The following is a 19,445-nucleotide window of genomic DNA, read 5'->3' as shown; positions in this document are numbered from 1 at the left end:
AATTGGAACTCTGCCCCTCAAGTGGGTGACACCATTGAAAATATGGTTGTTGTCCATCCTTGTTCTAATTAAAAAAAAATCTCTGTGTTTATTCATGTGAGCTTGGCACATGTTTTCAGAACTGTACTTAGAAGAGATAGATTCTCCATCTAAGTGTTCACCTGTAATTCTCTGAGCAGGTGTTCATCTGATTATTGCTGTTTAGGGGAAAGGGGAGGACCATGCCCATCATCTGCATTTCCACCACCCTATACCTTACCAGTTCTGCCCCACACCACCATCATATTCACTATGGGGAACTTACACACGTGGGGATCCCCTGCCATTCTTACCTTGTGGGAGCAGAGCTTACACTCTATACTTCCTCTCAACACATTGATATAAATAGATGGGGATACAAATAGATGAGGATTGGCAGAGGATGTGATGATAGAATGAGGCCAGTTTTCATTTCATGGAAAAGGCATAATGATTAAATGGGGTGACTGTCCTAACGTTGACCCTTTTGGTTTTTAGCCTTGTCCAGGTGTTTGCCTGAATATGGATGGGAGAAAGAGTATAATGTGAATACATCAGAGCTTATAAAATCTGGACTATAAATCCCATCCCTCAAATGGACTTTTCTGAGTTTCAGGAGATATGCAAGCCTATCCACAACACCTCTGGGTACAGTCAGTAGCTGCTCTATAGACTTTTGCAAGTTCGTTGATGAAGGTCTAAAGAGTTTTTAACCATTGAATCAGCATGCTCAGAACTCTAATAAGGCAGGGTTACTAAACTGCAAAGTGGCTCTTAAAATAAATGTACCTGAATGTCCTTGGAAATCCCTTTTAGACCTTCATTGTTGTGTCTTAAAAAGGTCTGTATAGCACCCAAGAAAATGGGAATGGGGGCTTGCATGTGCACCAGTTATTCCCTCCCCAATTTAAGTCTTCTGTTGAGCAGGGCTTTTGTTTTGTATCTAATCTATAACAAAAGCTGGAGCTGGAGCAATTTCTTTTCCTAAAATATTATCACACCAAAGAAAGGTATTGACTACGTTAAAGATTTTTTTATTTGTTTGTTCCAAAGCACCCTACCTTCTGCTTGCCAACTCTTTGCTAAACATCTGAATCTGATAGGTAATCCACATGCTCTGTAAATCTTTATTTCTGTCATAAATAAATCAAGACTTGTTTAATACTTGCATGAGCTGACAAACAAGCAGTGATCCTCCTGGCAGCGACAAGCAACAGAATGAAACTTTAATAATGCATATGGTATGATATAGGAAGACAAATATACCCATTCACTAGAGATTTTTTCTTTCCAACAGTAAACTGTCACTATCTCTTATTAGAAGATCTTAATTGGAAATCACATGTGTTTTCTGGTATGCTCTGCTCTAGTTCAGAAAGAGTCTGTAGGTAATTTTTAAAAACCTGTGTCTCTTTCTGTATGGGGCGGGGGGCAGCAAGGTGACTAGACACCACGGATCAGCACTGCCATTGCGGCTAGATAAGCCATCTACCTCACGGTTCCAGGTCCTCCTCATTGCTGGAGGTTCAATTAACCCCCCCCCCCAATTCTTAAGAGTTTTTTCTCCAGACTGGACTCCGTAACAGAATTTGGAAGTAGTACTGGAGAGACCATCCAGGAAAGGACACACACTAAAGAGAATAGACCCATTGAATCAATGGAATTTACCATTCAGCAACTGATTCAATGGGTCTGTTCTAGGTGGGTCTAGCTAATACAGTTCAGCCAATAGGTTTTAGGAACCTCTCTAGAATTCAAAGAGTGGGGTGGGGAAGAGAGGATTGGCTCATGTTTATATCTCTGAAACTTTCCCGACATTATAATTTGTGAGAATCATCACTCCCCCCAGTACAATTTCTGATATTGTTCTCATCTCAGTGTCACAGTCTATCAGGTGTTACTGAATACAGTTTTGAACACCATCAATGGTTCAGATTGTCTCAAAGAATCTAGGAATTATTGATGTATCATTGGCTAATGTGGCTTGTTCCAGGTAGTGTTTCTTTTTGTAACAGTGCTGTTGTGATTCTATCTATTATAATTATATTCAGATGTTTTGGCAGTCTGTTTGGAATTGCTCCCTGGTTACCTATCACTACTGGAACCACAACTATTTTCTTTTTCCAGGGGTGCTAAAGCTCAGTCTGTAGGCCTCAATATTTCATGATCTTTTTCTTCAGTTCTCCTGTCTCCTTGGACTGCCACATCTATAATCCAGGCTTTCTTTTTCTCAACCACTGTTATGTCTGACATATTATATCCCATTGTTTATCAGTGCATAGATTCCAAAGTATAATTGGAACCACCTTGTTATGGTATTTCCTATATTAATTCTGTGTGATGCTGCTGAATGAACTGATAAGATGGTCAACTATTTCATCTTTTTCTTAACATAAATGGCATTTACTATCTATAGTTGTTTCAATATTTGTCTTGATGCTATTGGTAGGAAGCATCTGTTTTTGAATATATATTTATTAATTTCCACCAAAGCAAATATAAAATACATAAACACATCAACAATCCACATTTATACATTCAAATATCCACAGAGTACATAATACATAATGCAATACATGGACAAAACAACATTAAACATAAAACAATTATTTACAGAGTCACAAGCACACCACATTGACTTCCTGCGGAGTGATCTGTTAAAGGAACTGTGATCTGTTAAAGGAACTGTTAAATGGATCTGTAATTGGTTGACCTGTTAAATGGATCTGTAATTGGTTGTAAAGGAACTGTTAAATGGATCTGTAATTGGTTGACCGGCCGAACCCAAAGGGTGCTCAACAATGGCTCCTTTTCATCCTGGAGAGAAGTGACCAGTGGGGTCCCACAGGGCTCTGTCCTGGGCCCAGGGCTATTCAACATCTTTATCAATGACCTGGATGACAGAATTGGGAGCATACTTATCAAATTTGCAGATGATACCAAATTAGGGGGAATAGCTAATACCCCAGAGGACAGGATCAAGATTCAAAATGACCTGAATAGACTAGAAAGCTGGGCCAAAGCTAACAAAATGAAATTCAACACGGAGAAATGTAAGGTATTGCACTTAGGGCGGAAAAATAAAATGCACAGATATAGGATGGGTGACACCTGGCTGAATGAAACTACGTGTGAAAGGGATCTAGGAGTCCAAGTAGACCACAAGTTGAACATGAGTGAACAGTGTGATGCGGCAGCTAAAAAGGCCAATGCTATTTTAGGCTGCATCAATAGAAGTATAGTGTCTAGATCAAGAGAAGTAATAGTGCCACTGTATTCTGCTCTGGTCAGGCCCCACCTAGAATATTGTGTCCAGTTCTGGGCACCACAATTCAGAAAGGACATTGAGAAACTGGAGCGTGTCCAAAGGAGGGCGACAAAAATGGTGAAGGGTCTGGAAACCATGCCCTATGAGGAATGAGTTAGGGAGCTGGGGATGTTTAGCCTGGAGAAAAGAAGGTTAAGAGGTGATATGATAGCTCTGTTTAAATATTTGAAAGGATGTCATATTGAAGAGGGAGCAAGCTTGTTTTCTGCTGCTCCAGAGAACAGGACCCGGAACAATGGATGCAAGCTACAGGAAAAGAGATTCCACCTGAACATTAGGAGGAACTTCCTGACAGTTAGGGCTGTTCGACAATGGAATGCACTCCCTCGGAGGGTGATAGAGTCTCCTGCCTTGGAGGTCTTTAAACAGAGGCTGGATGGCCATCTGTCAGGGATGCTTTGATTTGGATTTCCTGCATGGCAGGGGGTTGGACTGGATGGCCCTAGTGGTCTCTTCCAACTCTATGATTCTATGATTCTATGATTCTATGATTCTATGATCTAGAACGTGACATAGCCAAGCTGTACTTTGATACAAAAGAAAATCACCAAATATATCATACCACACTTGCGTTTACCAATTTACCAATGTAGATATGATGTATAAATTAATATCTTATGTATTTTTCTTGAATTACCAATAAAAGTTATTTAACTACAATATGAAGAGATTGTGAGCAGTATATTCAGATCTATATCAGTTTCCCTGAATTTAAAAAATCAACCAAAAGGAGCCAAACCATTTTTTCTTTGTTCCAGTTTAAATTCTCAATATAGCATGTTAGCTTGTCCAATTCCATGTAGTCCATGACCTTCATTATCCATTCCTTCCAAGAAGATATTGCTTCCCCTTTCCAATATGTTGCGAGAGTTATGCGTGCAGCAGAGATCATATAAAAGAAGAGTTTGCCATGTTTGGCCTCGAGACGATTATCTGCAATCATATTTAGGAGGAAAAGTTTAGGATCAAAACCAAAATCTTTTTTGACAATTAGCTTCAGCTTACCATAAATCTGTTTCCAATACTTATTAACCATTTTACAATTCCACCACATATGAAAATAAGAACCTGGGCTGTTGCCGCATTTCCAACACATTGGGCTCTGGTCTTTATATATTTTACAAAGTTTCATAGGAGTGAGATGCCATCTATTTTGCATTTTATGGTAGTTTTCTTTTATGGCTATACAGGTGGTATACTTAAGCCTAACATTCCAATTTTTTTCCCATTGTGATAATGGTAATACTTCCTCCAGTTCCTGTGCCCATTTGATCATACAGGGTTTTATGGTTTCCTCATGCATTTCTAGATCCAGTAAGAGATTATAAAACTTAGAAATCTTTTTCTTATTTACCCCCAGAATTATTTTATCCACAGTCGAATATGTTGTGTAGATGTTAAAGGATTTCAAATCAAATAAAAATCTCTCTCTAATCTGACGATATAAGAACCAAATAAGATTATAACCCTCTGTTTCCAATTCATCCTGCGCTTTCATAGTTATCTTATTAGTTTTTTTGTCTATTAAAACTAAGTCCTGATAAGTTACCCATCTGTTATTACAAATTACATCGTATCTATGAAAGGCCTCATTAATTGAGGTCCAAAGAGGCAAATTCGGGTACAGCATCAGCTTGAACTTATTCCATACATGAAACACTGCCTTTCTAATTGTATGGTTTGTAAATTCTTTATTAGCGGCTAATTTGTTATAAAATAGAAAGGCATGAATCCCAAACACCGTATCAGATAGTTCTAAATTCAAAAGCTGCTTGTTTTGCAAATTAAACCAATCGACCATCCAGTCGAAAGCACAGGCATAGAAATATGTTTTCAAATCAGGAAGACCTAAACCACCCCGAGTCGGTTTATCATATAAAATTTTGAATCTGACCCTGGGTTTTTTACTGGCCCAAACAAAATGGCAGATATCCTTGTTCCAGTCTTTAAAGGGTCGGTCATTTTCTAAAATAGGGATTGTTTGAAACAAAAAAATAATTTTGGGAAGTACAGACATTTTAATCGTTGCGATCCTACCCAACCAGGAAAGTCCTAACTTACACCATTTGTTCAGATCCTTTTTAACATTTTGCCAGAGTTTAACATAATTATTTTTAAATAGTTCTGAGTTTTTATTAGTAAGCCAAACACCAAGGTATTTTACCTTGTCTGTTAATTTATAACCAGAACGTCTGGATAGATCTTCTCTATCCGTCTTATCCAAATTAATAGTCAGCCAAACAGTCTTATCTCTATTAACTACAAGTCCAGAGACATTACCAAATTGTTTAAACAATCTATTTGTTCTTTCAATATCCTGCAAGGGTTTGGAAAGTGATAACATAACGTCATCAGCATAGGCTTTGAGTTTCATCGTATCCCCTCTTATTCTAACGCCATGTTTTTCATTGTTGTTACGGATTTCTATATTTAAAAGTTCCAAAACCAAAATAAATAACAAAGGCGATAGAGGGCAACCTTGCCTAGTACCCTTGAAAATATGTATTGTTTTAGACCTTTCACCATTGATAATTAAATTGGCTGATTGCTTCTGATATATCCGATCCAGCCAGCTACCAAAGTTTCCTCCCAAACCAACCTTCTTACAAGTTTCCTTTATAAATTTCCAATTGATTCTATCAAAGGCTTTTTCATAATCAACAAATAATAAAGCCAATATTCTATCACAGCTTTTACCATGATAGTCTATAAGGTTTAATACATGTCGAACATTATCTCTTAATCTTCTTCCTGGTAAAAAACCGACTTGGTCAGGATGGATATATTCTTTAAGTACAAATTTAAGTCTGTTGGCTAGAACGGCAGCAAAGATTTTATAATCCGCGTTAAGTAGAGCGATAGGGCGAAAGCTTTTAGGCTCAGGTGTTTCATCCTCTGTCTTTGGGATTAAAGATGTGAAAGATTCAAGCCAAGTTTGTGGGATGTCACCATGGGATACATTGTTCATGACTAATTTCAAGGGGATAACAATCTTGTCTATAAAGGTTTTAGAATACTCGATTGGGAAGCCATCCGGACCATCTGCTTTTCCTGATTTAGCAGCCAAAATCGCGGCTTGTATCTCCTGTGTTGTAATTTCTTTATTCAGCAGATCACGATGTTTCGATGAGATCTTTAAAAAGTTCTTATCATTCAGGTAACATGTAATTAAATCTTCAGAAATATTATCTTCCTTGAATAAACTAGAATAGTAATTTATGAATATCTTTTCAATCTCTTTTTGCTTAGAAAAGATGTTGCCACCATATTTTATCTTAGTTATTTGTTTCCTGTGTATTTCTTTTCTCAGCCTATGCGCTAAGAATTTACCTGGTTTATTAGCAGAGTGAAAATTTTTTTGCTTATTGTATTTAATCTTTTTGTTTGTTTCTTCTGTCAGTAAGATGGAGATTTGTTTCTTAATTATATTCAATTCCAGAGTAAGATTTCTATCATCTCTATTTTTAGAATATTCCTTCTCTTTTATCTGGAGCTGGTTTTGCAATTCGTGTAGTTCTCTTTCCCTTATCTTTTTAATTTCTGAACTCTTTTTTATGAAGAAACCTCTCAGGACGGCTTTTGAAGCATCCCAAATAATATTGATAGGGGTTTCTTCCAACATGTTCTCTTTAAAATAATTATCCAATTCATGTTTGGCTTCATCCACTATTTTATCATCATTGAGAAGGGTTGTATTCATTCTCCAATTGAATTTATGGGAGCCAAATGATGCTATTGGTAGGAAGCATCTGTTTTTGAGTACAAACGTATATCAGTCAGTTTCTTTCCTTCTGTTTTAGTGTCCTATTCTGTATTCTGTAGTCTCCTATTCTCAGCTTTTCCTTCTATGTTTCTTCAATGTTTAATAAAAATCACCTCTCTATATTAACATTATTCTTTGCTTCCTTTTATGTATCCATTCAATGATCTGGTCTATTCTTAATCATTTTACTTTACTAACCCTTAGCCACAAATATTATGTGATATTATATAGTTGATTTGGTTTATCAATATCACCTTAAGCATGTAAAGCGTGGTTGGTTTTCTGAGCTTTTCTATCTAGTGCATCATCCTCACCATCCCTGCCACCTACACCGCCATCATCTATATCCCACCTTTGCCTCAGAACTAGGACTCAAGGTGGCTTTCCTCTGCTTATTGTTTCTTCAGCACTATGAATTGACCAGGGGGACTTCTCTCTCTTTCACAAAATGACCCTAGATACACAAGCATTTGAAACTGACTATGATGTAAGAGCAATGTCACAAGCTGTTACATGTGGTGATGTGACAAGGCAAATGAATCTTATTGAAAGTGAGGAACAAACTCCAAGGCTGGTCAAATGGATCATCTTAGCCACTTAGGAAGGTAATAATGTCAGTGAGGGTAAAATGTGAGTACTTTTCACTCCTTTTTCCTATTTAGAGAGCATCACTTTTCACAAGGTTAATCTTTGTGTGTGCATGTGTGTGGACAAATGTGTGTGCTTATACAAATCCACAAGCAATAAGGGTATTACTGATTGCAAACCATTGTACAAAATTATTATTATTATTATTATTATTATTATTATTATTATTATTATTATTATTAACCTTTATTTATGTGTATCTTTTCATGTGGCTTGAAAATTTTGTTCAGGTAAGTTTAAATAGATATTATTTACTATAAGGTTTTTATATTCTACATATGAACATGATCTGTATTAACTATGTAACATTTTATGTTTTGCAATATTTTGCTATATGCTATAACTATGCAAAAACAGTAGAAAAAGCAGTTTGGCATATGGAATAAGATGCAGCTGTGCTTTAGACTGACTGTCATGAATGAATTGGTTTTATTTAATTTTACTTGTTTTTATATTTTTCTTGGCTTTTCCCACCTGGAATTTAGCTGGATTAGAAAGCTGGGATAGAAATGTTGTTGATAGAGGAACAAGGGAATGCATTTAGTTCTAATAAATGAATGAATTAATATATGGTTATGTCACTTTGAAAAATGATGGAACTGGATCTTGTTGCACTGTTCCATTTAAAAAATAATAGTTGTCCCAACCTCATATTTTTCTGGGAAGGATATGTATATTAAAATATGAAGTGCTTATGCTAAAGTTTGTCCCCACAACCACCTCCACCTCCATTCACTCCTAGTCTGTAGAACAAAAGATACTTCCCCAGAGGAAAACCTGGAATCCTTGCATATATGACTGTGGTCTTACTTAAACCCATCACACACTTCACTGCCAGAGGAGGGAGAGTGCAATATGCATGAGAGATGCTTTGGAAGGAGCAACTGTACAAAATGGATGGCTTTCCCCAGTACATTGACTGCCATGATAATGTAAATAAGGCTACCCTTGCTTGGTTTTATATTACCTGATAAAACACTCACATAAAACAGACACTAAGGATGATGCTATTGCTATTTGTAGCCTGTCCCTCCTTGAGAACTTAGGATGGGCCAGAATAACTTGGAGGAGAAAAGTTAATACACATTTCCAAATGACAGAAACCTTTTCCCCAATTAAACACCCAAGACAATTATATTAGTCAGTTTCTTCCCTTGTATTATGTTAACCTTTCAGGCGTAGTCAGCTACCCAGCCAGAATGATCAAATTAATTGATAATTGCTGTTATTCTTCTATTCTGTCAGGAAGATTTTTTTTAAGATAGTGTTACACATACATGTATTAAATAGTCCCTGGGAGAATACCTGACTATTTTTTAAGCATCAAAGAACCAAGGCATTTCCATGCGAGGTATATTTTATGTAGCCAGGGTTGCTCCATGATGTACTAAAGTATAACCAACATAACAGAGAGGTGAGAATGATGCATTTATTCAGAAAATGTATATGCCATTTTTTTCACTGAAAAACTCAAGGAAGCATACATAGGCATTATTCAATTTTATCATTATAAGAGCCTTAGAAGATAGGTAGAATAACAGTCATCCAATGAGCTGGAGGGGAGAAATATATATATATATATATTGAATGGAGGTTTTGAACCAACACCCTCTCCAGTACACCACAGTGGTTTTAGACCCCAACCAAAGTTAAGGGACAAATGAAAATTCACAAACTATCAAGTGCTTCTCTTCACAAGATGCAGCACGCCACTTGCCATCTTTGTCAGTTTCCCCACAGTTCTTTGTTCCATCAGAGTTGTTTGGCTCTCCAGGGGCCCAGGCAGCAAAATCTGCTGAATTGTGGCCAACGATGAAAGCAGATTTGTTGCGACGTTCTAAGACACTCTGCAGGGCCTTGTTCTCCCCTTCTTTCTTTGGAGACGGAATATGACCCCCAGCTTGGATACAAGTGGCATTTGCGACCTCAAAATTCCCTTCTTGATTATTGGTGGTGTATAATTTTTCACTGCCTGATGCAAAAGACCGAGCTGGAAGTACAACATAAATACTCAGTTGTTTTATAAACTCTCCTGTTAAAATCTTGCTGAGAAAGTTAATTTGTTAATATAGTGGTCAATATACTGGGTGCCTCTACAGAGCAACATAATCAATAGTTAGGTTTTTGCCTCAAGGAAATGATCATGCAAATGTGAATGATGGGGATGAAGAAGGCAAAGGAGAGAGGCGGAACATGGGAGCATTGGCAATAGATGTGGGTAAAGGTACTTAGATCAACCAGGTACCTTTTCTGAGTTGGACTACAACCTGTGTCATCTCCAGGGGAGATGATAGGGATTCAGAATGCCATTGTGGGAGAGAATTATAGGAATAAAAGAAATAATAAATATACAGGGTTGTTTTATGAAGGCCAAACTATAACCAACACTATTCACACTTTTTTTTAAAAGTGAGCTTAATCTAGACACATTACATTGGTAAGAGACATGATTCCTGACCTGGATTGTGTCCCCATGCCAATACCCTGCTCAAAAAGTCATCCCCTCTGGCCTCTCTTTGACCTTAAAAGCACTGTTTCCAGCATGCTTGAGGGCACATAGCAAGTAGGCATTATCAGCAGAGAACCAGCCTATGATCCAACCAGAAGCAACTTCTGGATGGTAGCCCAAAAGCTGTTTTTCCTTCAAAGTTAAAAAAAAAGGAGCCAGATTAAGCACACTTTTTAAAAACTGTGATGAATGTTGCATAGATGTTCTAGAAAATTACTCCTCAGATTCCAGGATATCCACACTTACTCTGTGTATGTTTGTGCATATTTGGAATGGAGAGAATATTGCAACTATTTGAAATATGGTTGAAAAGTGTTTCATTAGTATTGGGAAATCCTGACAAGGAGAATCTTGGATTCATAAAAATCTTGAGTTTGGGACTTACACTGTTCAAAATTACCTTCTGTTAAACAGAGGGAACAGCTTTGTTTTCAATGCAGAAAATGCTGTTTCCTGTGCAACCCCACCCACTGTACAAACATGTGAATTTTATACAGAGAAAGACCCAGTACAGACTGGTGCAAAGCGCCAGCTTGGGGCCGATTTTAAGGAGAGTGGAGTGTCCGCATGCACCTGAGCCCAACCGTGCCATCATGGCTCACCCCCATCCACATGGGGGCCACTATGATGACATATGTGTGGTGCCACATCTAAACAGTGTGACGCCGCATGGACATTGTCAGTGCACATGTGGGTGGGACTGGTGCCCTGCACACAGCAAAAGAAGAAAAGCCACCGAGAGTGGGTTCTTTTTAAGGCACCTGGAGGCTGCAGCATTTGGTTGCTGTGGTCTCCTTCCGGGGGAGAAAGCAGTGGCATCTCGGTGCTCCTTTCTCCCCATCTCTACAGGCCTAAGTCTTGAAGTGTGAACTATCTGCACTTTTCAAATGCTTTGTTGCAGAAAGAAGAAAAGTGATAAAATTACTCACTGATTCCTTTGAGAACAAAATTAGCAAAGGTTACATCCTATGTGTGTATGTGTGTGTGTACAATGGAAAGGAGAGGAAGGGAGAGAGATGGTATAATGAGAAGAGGTTGTGCATTTATACCACCTTAACTATAAAAGGTCGAAACACTGACAATGTTCTGAAACTTTATTAGTCACTCAGCAATGAGTTTTATTGCATCTGAAGTCCAACTGCACCTGTTCAAGTGAATTGCAGTTTATGAAATCTGATACCAAGTAAAACTTGTTAGTCGTTGAGGTGCAAGAACTAGACAAGATCCTAAAATGTAAAGATAAAGAACTGAGTACTGAACTCAGAATCATCCAAGCCATTATACATCCCATCACCATGCATAGATGTGAGAACAGGACAGTGAAGAAAGAAGATCAGAAGGAGAAAAAAATTCATTTGAGATGGGATGCTGAAGAAGAGTACTGAGGATACCATGGACAACTAAAAACACAAACAAATGGGTCCTTGAACAGATCAAGCCTGAACTCTCCTTGGAAGCCAGGATGATCCTATTGAGGCTGCCACGTAATGAGAAGGTATGACATTAGAAAAGACAATAATGATAGGAAAGGTAGAAGGCTACAGAAAAAAAGGAAGGTCACACACCAGATGGCTAGACTCAATCAGGAAGGTCACTGTACTGAATATACAAGACCTAAGCAAAGCAATGGAGGACAGGGGGTCTTGGAGATGTCTCATCCGCAAGGTTGCCATGAGTCAGGATCAACTCAAGGACAGTTAAAAATAATGTGAAGAAACGTTTCCTTTAATCTATCTGAGCCTCCCTGGAGGCAGAAAAAGAAAAGAAAAAGGAAAGTCTGTTCCAGAGGTACAAAGTTTGGAAGTCAGTGGCCTAAAATAGAAATGTTCCCTTCCTGTCTCCTCCCCACTAAATTTCTTTTATGAGTGAAAAACTGCTGAAAATTATGAATATAAATGCATTTACAAACAAAATAAAATGATAACAAGCAAATAGAAAGAAAGTCAATATAATAAGCACAATTTAACAAGGCTGGCAGGGTTCATGGATAATGGTAAGTGAGTTTGAAAGTAGGATTCTATACATGATTTTGGATAAGGGATATCTCTAGTTATCTTACCTCTGTGCACTGTGATAAAAGCATTTCCGAAATAGGTAACTTTTTTATCCAGATTATCCAGTCTTTCTTTCAAATGGTTGATCTCTAAAAGGGAAAAAAGTATTATTTTCACTGGGCAACAGAACTTTAAGCAAGTGGTGACTGAATGTTCCAGACAACTCCAGTAATTAATACAATGTGACCCTTCTCAGAGTTAGCACAAGAAATTTTACTGCCTCTGGCAGGGCAATAGGTGACATAATTCATCAACCCAAGTCAAGGGTCCATTGTGCCCAAAGTCAGTCAAGTTATTTTGGTACATGAGTCAGAAAAAAAAAAACAAAAACGGACAAACACCTATCATCCTCTCCTGTTGTAAAAATAGAATAATAGCCAATAAACCTACTCATCATTTCTATGATGCTCCAAATCTGCTGCCTGCAGTGGCAGATTCATCCTGCCTCGTTGTAGGGCCTTCTTGTAAAGAAAAACTATGCATCTAAAAATCTATCCATTTTGCTTCCTGTTTTCATCTCCAATTAAGGCATAATGGTCAGCAACAGCAACCAAGTTGCCAAACTTGCTTCTGGACTGGATCATCTCAGATGGTAGGGGCAGAGGACCACATAAGTGAATGGCAGCTTTGAATTCCTAAGCTGCCATGGAAACCCACTGGGTGATACTGGGCAAGTCACATTCTCTTAGTTTCAGGGGAAGGCAAAGCCAAAGCCTCTCAGAACAAATTCTGTCAAGAAAACCTTGGAATTTATCACACAGGCCCTAGAATGGGAATGTGAGGCGGCATAGAACGGATCTTACTGCACCGGAAAACACCACAGCCACCGCCGGAAGTTTCCATCGCATTCCGGATGCATTCCCTAGAGGCTGATTTTCGGGAATGGTTTAGAAGTGTTCCCAAAAATCAGCCCCTCTGGGATGCATCTGGAACATGATGGGAACTTCCGGCGGTGGCTGTGGCGTTCTCTGGTGCGGTAAGATCTGTTCTATAGCTGCCTCCCGTTCCCATCATGCTCCCTTTTGGAATGCTACAGGCCTGTTTTAGGGCCTGTGTGATAAATTCCCTTGTGATAGAATTTCCTTAGGGTCGCCATAAGTCAGAAATGACTTGAAGGCATACAACAACATAATGTTAATCATCTGAGTCCCAACTAATGGTCTAAGGTGATATGGATACATGTCAGAAACAGATTTCCTATTGTCATATACAGTTTGTGAGAGCTGGAACAAGCAGAAGTTTTGACATGAAGTAGATCTGTTGCATCTTAAGCAAGTGTGTAAAGTGGATCCTTGGTGTCTGCTATCATTTGATTCCAGAACTCCCCGTGGATACCAAAATCTGTGGATACTCAAGTCCAGGGGTAGGCAACCTGCGGCTCGCGGGCCGGATGTGGCCCGGTGAGGCCTTGGGACCGGCCCCAGCCCGGTCCTGCCGCCGATTGCCGCCGGGGCCTTTGGGTGGCAATTGTCTATAAAAGCCTCAGAAACATGCATTTATATTAACATTTTTTAAAAAATAAGCAAATTTTTTTGTGTGTCCTCCATTTTTTTTTAAAAAAAGTGTCTTCCATTTGAAAATTTTGTCCTATATTTGTCCTGGTTTATTTATATATTTATAAATATATATATATTTATAAATATATATAATTTTTTAAAAAATTATTTAATTATTTATTTTTTGGCTTCGGCCCCCCAGTTGTCTGAGGGACAGCAACCTGACCCCCAGCTCAAAAAGGTTGCCTACCCCTGCTCAAGTCCCACTATATACAATGGTGTAGTAAAATGGTGTCTCTTATATCAAATGGCAAAATCAAGCTTTGTTCTTTGGATGTGTATGTGTGTGGAAAGGAATATTTTCAAGCTGTGAATTGAGAATCTGTAGATAGAGAGGTCCAACTTTATTTGGAAACTGAAAAAAGATATGCAGCTTCCAGAAACTCTCAGCCACCATGTCCACCATGTCTCCCTCTGGGAGTCAAAAGTAAAAATTCCAGGCTTTGGCTATACCTTAACCTATGGTCCCTCCTCAGGCTCACATATGGACATACCGTCATTCACACCCATAGCATGTGGACTGGCCAGGCATGTTCCCAAAAGAAGAACACTGAGCATCAGAAATGGAAGCATCTTTCAATGTGTCTTCACCTGTGAAAATTAAACAGAGTATTATCTAGCCATATTCAGCCAGCATGCTTGTTTTACTTTGCAGTGCTACAGGTCCCTTGACAATGTCCTCCTTGGTTAAAGGCAATGGATTCCTGATTTCGAACAATGGCCAACAGGTATAGTTTTCACCTGCTGGACACTACTGTGCCCCCTCCTTTAGACAGGAGGCAAGTTTCAAAGGTTATTTTTAAAAAGTTCTTCTTTCTATAAAATTGATACAAATGATTTTACCATGGACTTCACTAATAATAATAATAATAATAATAATAATAATAATAATAATAATATAGTTTATTTGTAACCCGCTTTTCCAAAATTTTGATCAAAGCGGCGAACAATTATTTATAAAAACATTCCAATAAAATCAATTAAAAACAGCATTAAAAGCAACATAGTAATACTAACGACAAAAGGGCCAGGTGCCCCTCCAGATGTTTTGGATTAGAGTTTCCATCAGTCCCAGATATCATGTCCAATGGTTAAGAATGATAGGCAATGCAATTGAAACCATCTGTGGGAACCAGGTTTTTTTCAAGAGGGCAAAGAGTAAAACATGTTTGAGGAGCAAAGTATTTAGCTTTCAGTCATTTCAGGCCAAGGCAAAGTTAAATGCTTTCGGTTCACTTACGGCAACCTCACTATTTTCTTAGGTTTTTTTTTAAAGGCAGGGACTACTCAGATGTGATTTTGCCAGTTTCTGCCTCTGAAATATACAGCCTACAACACCTGATAATTGTTGGCAGTCTTCTGTCCAAGAATTAACCAGGGCTAACCCTGGTTTAGTTTTCATGATGAGACATAGTCTAGTGGCTTTAGGACTAGTCTAAAAATAGTATAATGTATTAATATAGCACAATATCAAACAATTTAACAGAAATAATAATCATACAGTTCATTCTGCTCTCAGCACTGAGAAAATGGATACATAAGTGAAATTGCCTCTTACAATTGATAAAATTCCTGACTAAAGAACGGAAAGAACAAAATAGAATAAAATTGCCATCACTTACTTACTCTGAGATTTCAGGTGTTCTAGATGAGGCTCACCAAAACTAATTTTTCCAGCACTGAGATCTTATTTTATATAGAAAATGTGGATTGAGCAACTGAACAGACACTGATTGTGCAAAAACAACAACAACATCTCTCTCCCTTTTGGTAAATGACAGATGTTTGTTTAAGAAGAGTTTGTCCTTTTAGAATATATAGTCATTGTTGCATATTGTGAAATTCTGATAAATCTCCAGGAATGACAAACTCAAAAGGACGAGGAAACAAAGTTAGGGAAATTGTGAGAATTAATTTATCTGCAGATTTCTCAATGAAGTGCAGTCCAAACCTGTTTTTATTTCTATATGAAAGAATGCCTTCAAAGATGTACAGAAGAAATCCAGAATTACACAATCTTGGCAGAAAGCCAGTGTCATCAGTCAGTTGCAGAAAGGATCTGATCTGAAAAATGTCTCTCTCAATAATAATACAGTAAAACTATCACAGACCCCTGAGCCTCAGGTTCAAATCAGAGTCCAGAAATAAATCCAAATTGCTAGCATCTTCTTCAAGGGGAGTTTAACCCCACTGAACACAGGCTGAATCTCTTTTCCTTGAACTGTCTTCTGACTTGTCTAGTTTACGTTTCAATTTGTTTGCCTCTATCCAGTTCATTACTGATGACAAACACTAGTTTAGGACCAGGAAACTGGTTTAAGACTGCCTTTGGATTGGGGCAGAAAGTAGTAGTAGAGTTAGGTGTTGGTCATGTATTGATGGCAGCCCAAACTCCAGACAATCTCTCCCAGAAGTTTCAAAAGGCCTGTACAGACAGGCCAAAATAAAGCTGCTACAGATCACCTTGGAGGTATGCCGTTAAAAAATGCATGCGTCCTAAGAGACCAGAAGGTGGGCCAAAGCCATGCTACAGTCTTAAGGACCAGAGCACAGGTTTGACACCACTTCTAGCCTCTTAAGATGTGTATATCATTTAAATAGAATATCTCCAAAGTGACCTGAAACAGATTTATTTTGGCCTGTCTGTACCTGCCCTATAACATGGATCTCTGAGGGGCACATAGGTCAATGGCCAGGGGATTAAACAGGAGTCCTCCAGCATCACCCTCTGAGAGCACCCCTCTAGGAGACAAGGGAGACACTGTAAAACAGCATCTCCCAGTCCCATCCCAGAGAGGTGGCTGAGAAGGATGCCATGATTGATGGTACTGAAAGCTGCTAAAAGGTATAGCAGAGTTAACAGAGACACGCTCCCCCTGTCCAGCCCCTTGTGTAGGAAACAAGGCAGCTAACACTGCCTCTGTTCCATAGCCAGGCCTGAAACCAGATTGAAATGTCTCTAGATAATCCGTTTCATCCACAAATCCCTGGAGTGTGGAGGCCTCCACATGCCCCAACACCTTGACAATTAATGGCAGGTTGGACACTTGCCAATAATTATCCATTATAGAGGCATCCAGGGGTGGCTTTTTCACTATAGTGAAACATATATATGGGTTTCAGAACAAACCTGATCTTCCAACATGAGATCTTTTCAGATATTACTGATGCTTGTTTGTTTTTTGTTTTAATTTTTAAATTGGGTTTTGCAACATTGAGAAGTTTTTAAATAAAATCAACATCATACATTCCTTATACAAATCATCTAACAACACAAATACCAGCAATCCAAGGACAAAAATCACACACAAATGCAGTTATTTACTTCTTTTCCTGCAGTGCTTGGATTAAAAATCCCAAACTACATGTAGTTCCTTGAAAAGCTTCTCCCTTATTCTAATGCTACAAACATTCTTTTTTAATTTATACTTTTCCTTTTTATCTTACCATTAGACTGGATTTCTTATTTTTGAAACCCTACAGCATTTTTAATTCAAGTATATCATTACACTATTCCAGTCTTTTTTGAATGTTTCCAAATTTCTGTCACTCATTAAACTGGATAGTCTATCCATTTCTGCCATGTTGTATAGCATTCAGTAAAGATGAGAGGAGTATGAGTTTAGTTGCTCTGTCTCCCTCTCCATATTCTCATGAAACCTTACAGGCAGAAGATCTGAAGAGAACGTAACCTGTATCTGGGGAGGCTGTCTCCATAAGCTAAATTCCTGGAAAATGAAGATTTGAAGTCACATAAGCAACTCCATGGAAAGCAGAGGCTCTATGGTTCAAAAAGACACCTTCAATGTTTAGGAGAGCAACATAACTAATTATGGAGGAGACAAGGCTACATATTCCTTCTCTTTATATATTTATTTATCATGCATCAACAACTACCTGTCTATCTAAATGTGGCTCTCATGTTTCAAAATTCCATGTCTGAGACCAGCGAAGAACTAGATAACGCCAAGCAACATGCAGAAAAGTTATACGTTTTGATGCCAGAAGACTCGTTTGATTTACTCCACTGGTGGGCATTTAATGGCTCACGCTTTGCCATTGCAAATGCTTCAGGGCTGCACCCTTTACCTGCTGCTGCTGCTTCTGATGTTCCTGTTTGAATTTAGTCAGGAGCTTCAATAATTCTATAGGGAAGGAGGGTACCAGAGCCTCCATCTGCACCATATGAATCCACAAGATATGTTGGTTTTCACTCTTCTATTGCTAAATGAGTCAATAGAAGGGAGAAAACTGCTATGGTTCTTATGGTGAAAAAATATAATCATCATCATCATCATCATCATCATCATCATCATCATCATCACACCTTTCTCCCAACACAGGGACTCAAAGTGGCAGGATATGATAGCAGTGGCATCATGTGACAGCAGAGATGTTGTGGGGACTGTAATAGAGGTGGGGGATTGCATAGGCTCCATGCAGCTCATAGGACACATATTGTCCATCCTGCCCCAGTTGCCTCCTGTCCTGGGGGGGATTAACACTCTGTGTGTGTGGGGGGGGGGATTAAGTTTGCCGCTTGGGGGTGCGCTTGGATTTAGGCTTAAATCTGGATGCCTGGGTGGTTTTTGTTCCTAAAATAGTCATCTAGAGTTTTGGATGGTTATGCAGCAGCTATGCTGGTTCTTAGCCTCTGGCAGCTTTGGGCATTTATGGGGCACTCTTCATGGGGCCACTTTAAGAAAAGTATGAAAGCTGCTACTGGTGCAGAACACAGAAAAAGAATTGCTAATGAGGACAGATTTTAGGGAGAGTATTTCATTTGGGTTTAAACATAAGCAAGCCATTTTAGGCTGGATAACACTTAGCATTCAGATGCGATCAGATGTACTGGATTCTCATACAGCCTGGACCCAAGATACTCTCAGACTATCCTGACTCATAAGAATTTCCCTGCCTGCCATGTTTAGATCATCTTCTGACAACCTAGTAACCATTCTGAGGCATGGTTTGTAATTATGAGAACAATCTGTGAAACTCTTTTCGGAGTGATTTCAGGCTTATTCATTGCTGGCTTTTAGGCTACTTATCCCTGGACTTTCAGCCACCATTTAGGAATTTCACAAAGGTCAACATGGCTTTCAAAAAAGTGCCCAAGAGCTACTGAATGGTTTCCACCGACCTCAATACTACAGTTCTGGAGACTGTACTAGTGACTTACACACACACAAAACTACTGTTCTTAAATGCTTGAAAGGGATAACAATCTGCACACAGCAAATACAATGGAGGAGTGCTGGATTCTTACCAAAGGGTATTATATTTCATAGAATCATGGAGCTGAAATGCACTACAAAGGTCATATAGTCCACCCTCTTCCATACAGGAATACATGGAAATGACCACAAGGGCCATAGAGACCAGCCCCCTGCTGTGTAGGAATATCACATAACTAGAGAAGAGTAAGCTACATATATATATATATATATATATATGGATGTTTGCTCATTTAAAGCCATCAGTATTTGACCTGTGGTCACTACTGATAGCAAAAATCTAATCTAACATATTCATGATTATGGGATTTTGAGGAGAGACCTTCCATTGA

The 19,445-nt window shown here is 38.6% G+C and overlaps 1 protein-coding gene across 2 annotated transcripts; it reads right to left on the bottom strand.

Annotated features, from left to right (window-relative positions):
• Positions 1–9,172: 9,172 nt before the first annotated feature.
• On the bottom strand, positions 9,173–15,611 carry LOC121926990 (phospholipase A2 inhibitor alpha-like protein). Of its 2 annotated transcripts, none has more exons than XM_042460436.1 (4): positions 15,499–15,611; positions 14,371–14,467; positions 12,326–12,409; positions 9,173–9,747 (listed from the first exon to the last, which is right to left on the bottom strand). In XM_042460436.1, exons 2-4 carry the CDS (start codon positions 14,447–14,449, stop codon positions 9,407–9,409), a joined length of 504 nt encoding a protein of 167 aa, XP_042316370.1. In that variant the 5' UTR covers positions 14,450–14,467; positions 15,499–15,611; the 3' UTR covers positions 9,173–9,406. The 2 variants fall into 2 exon arrangements, with proteins under 2 accessions (XP_042316370.1, XP_042316371.1); XM_042460437.1 differs by having other exon boundaries at positions 15,503–15,609.
• Positions 15,612–19,445: the final 3,834 nt, after the last annotated feature.

The sequence above is a fragment of the Sceloporus undulatus genome, chromosome 3 (assembly GCF_019175285.1).
Source record: "Sceloporus undulatus isolate JIND9_A2432 ecotype Alabama chromosome 3, SceUnd_v1.1, whole genome shotgun sequence".
NCBI classification, from domain to species: Eukaryota; Metazoa; Chordata; class Lepidosauria; order Squamata; family Phrynosomatidae; genus Sceloporus; species Sceloporus undulatus.
Note: the sequence above shows the minus strand (reverse complement) of the source record. Positions and strands in the feature narration are given on the sequence as shown.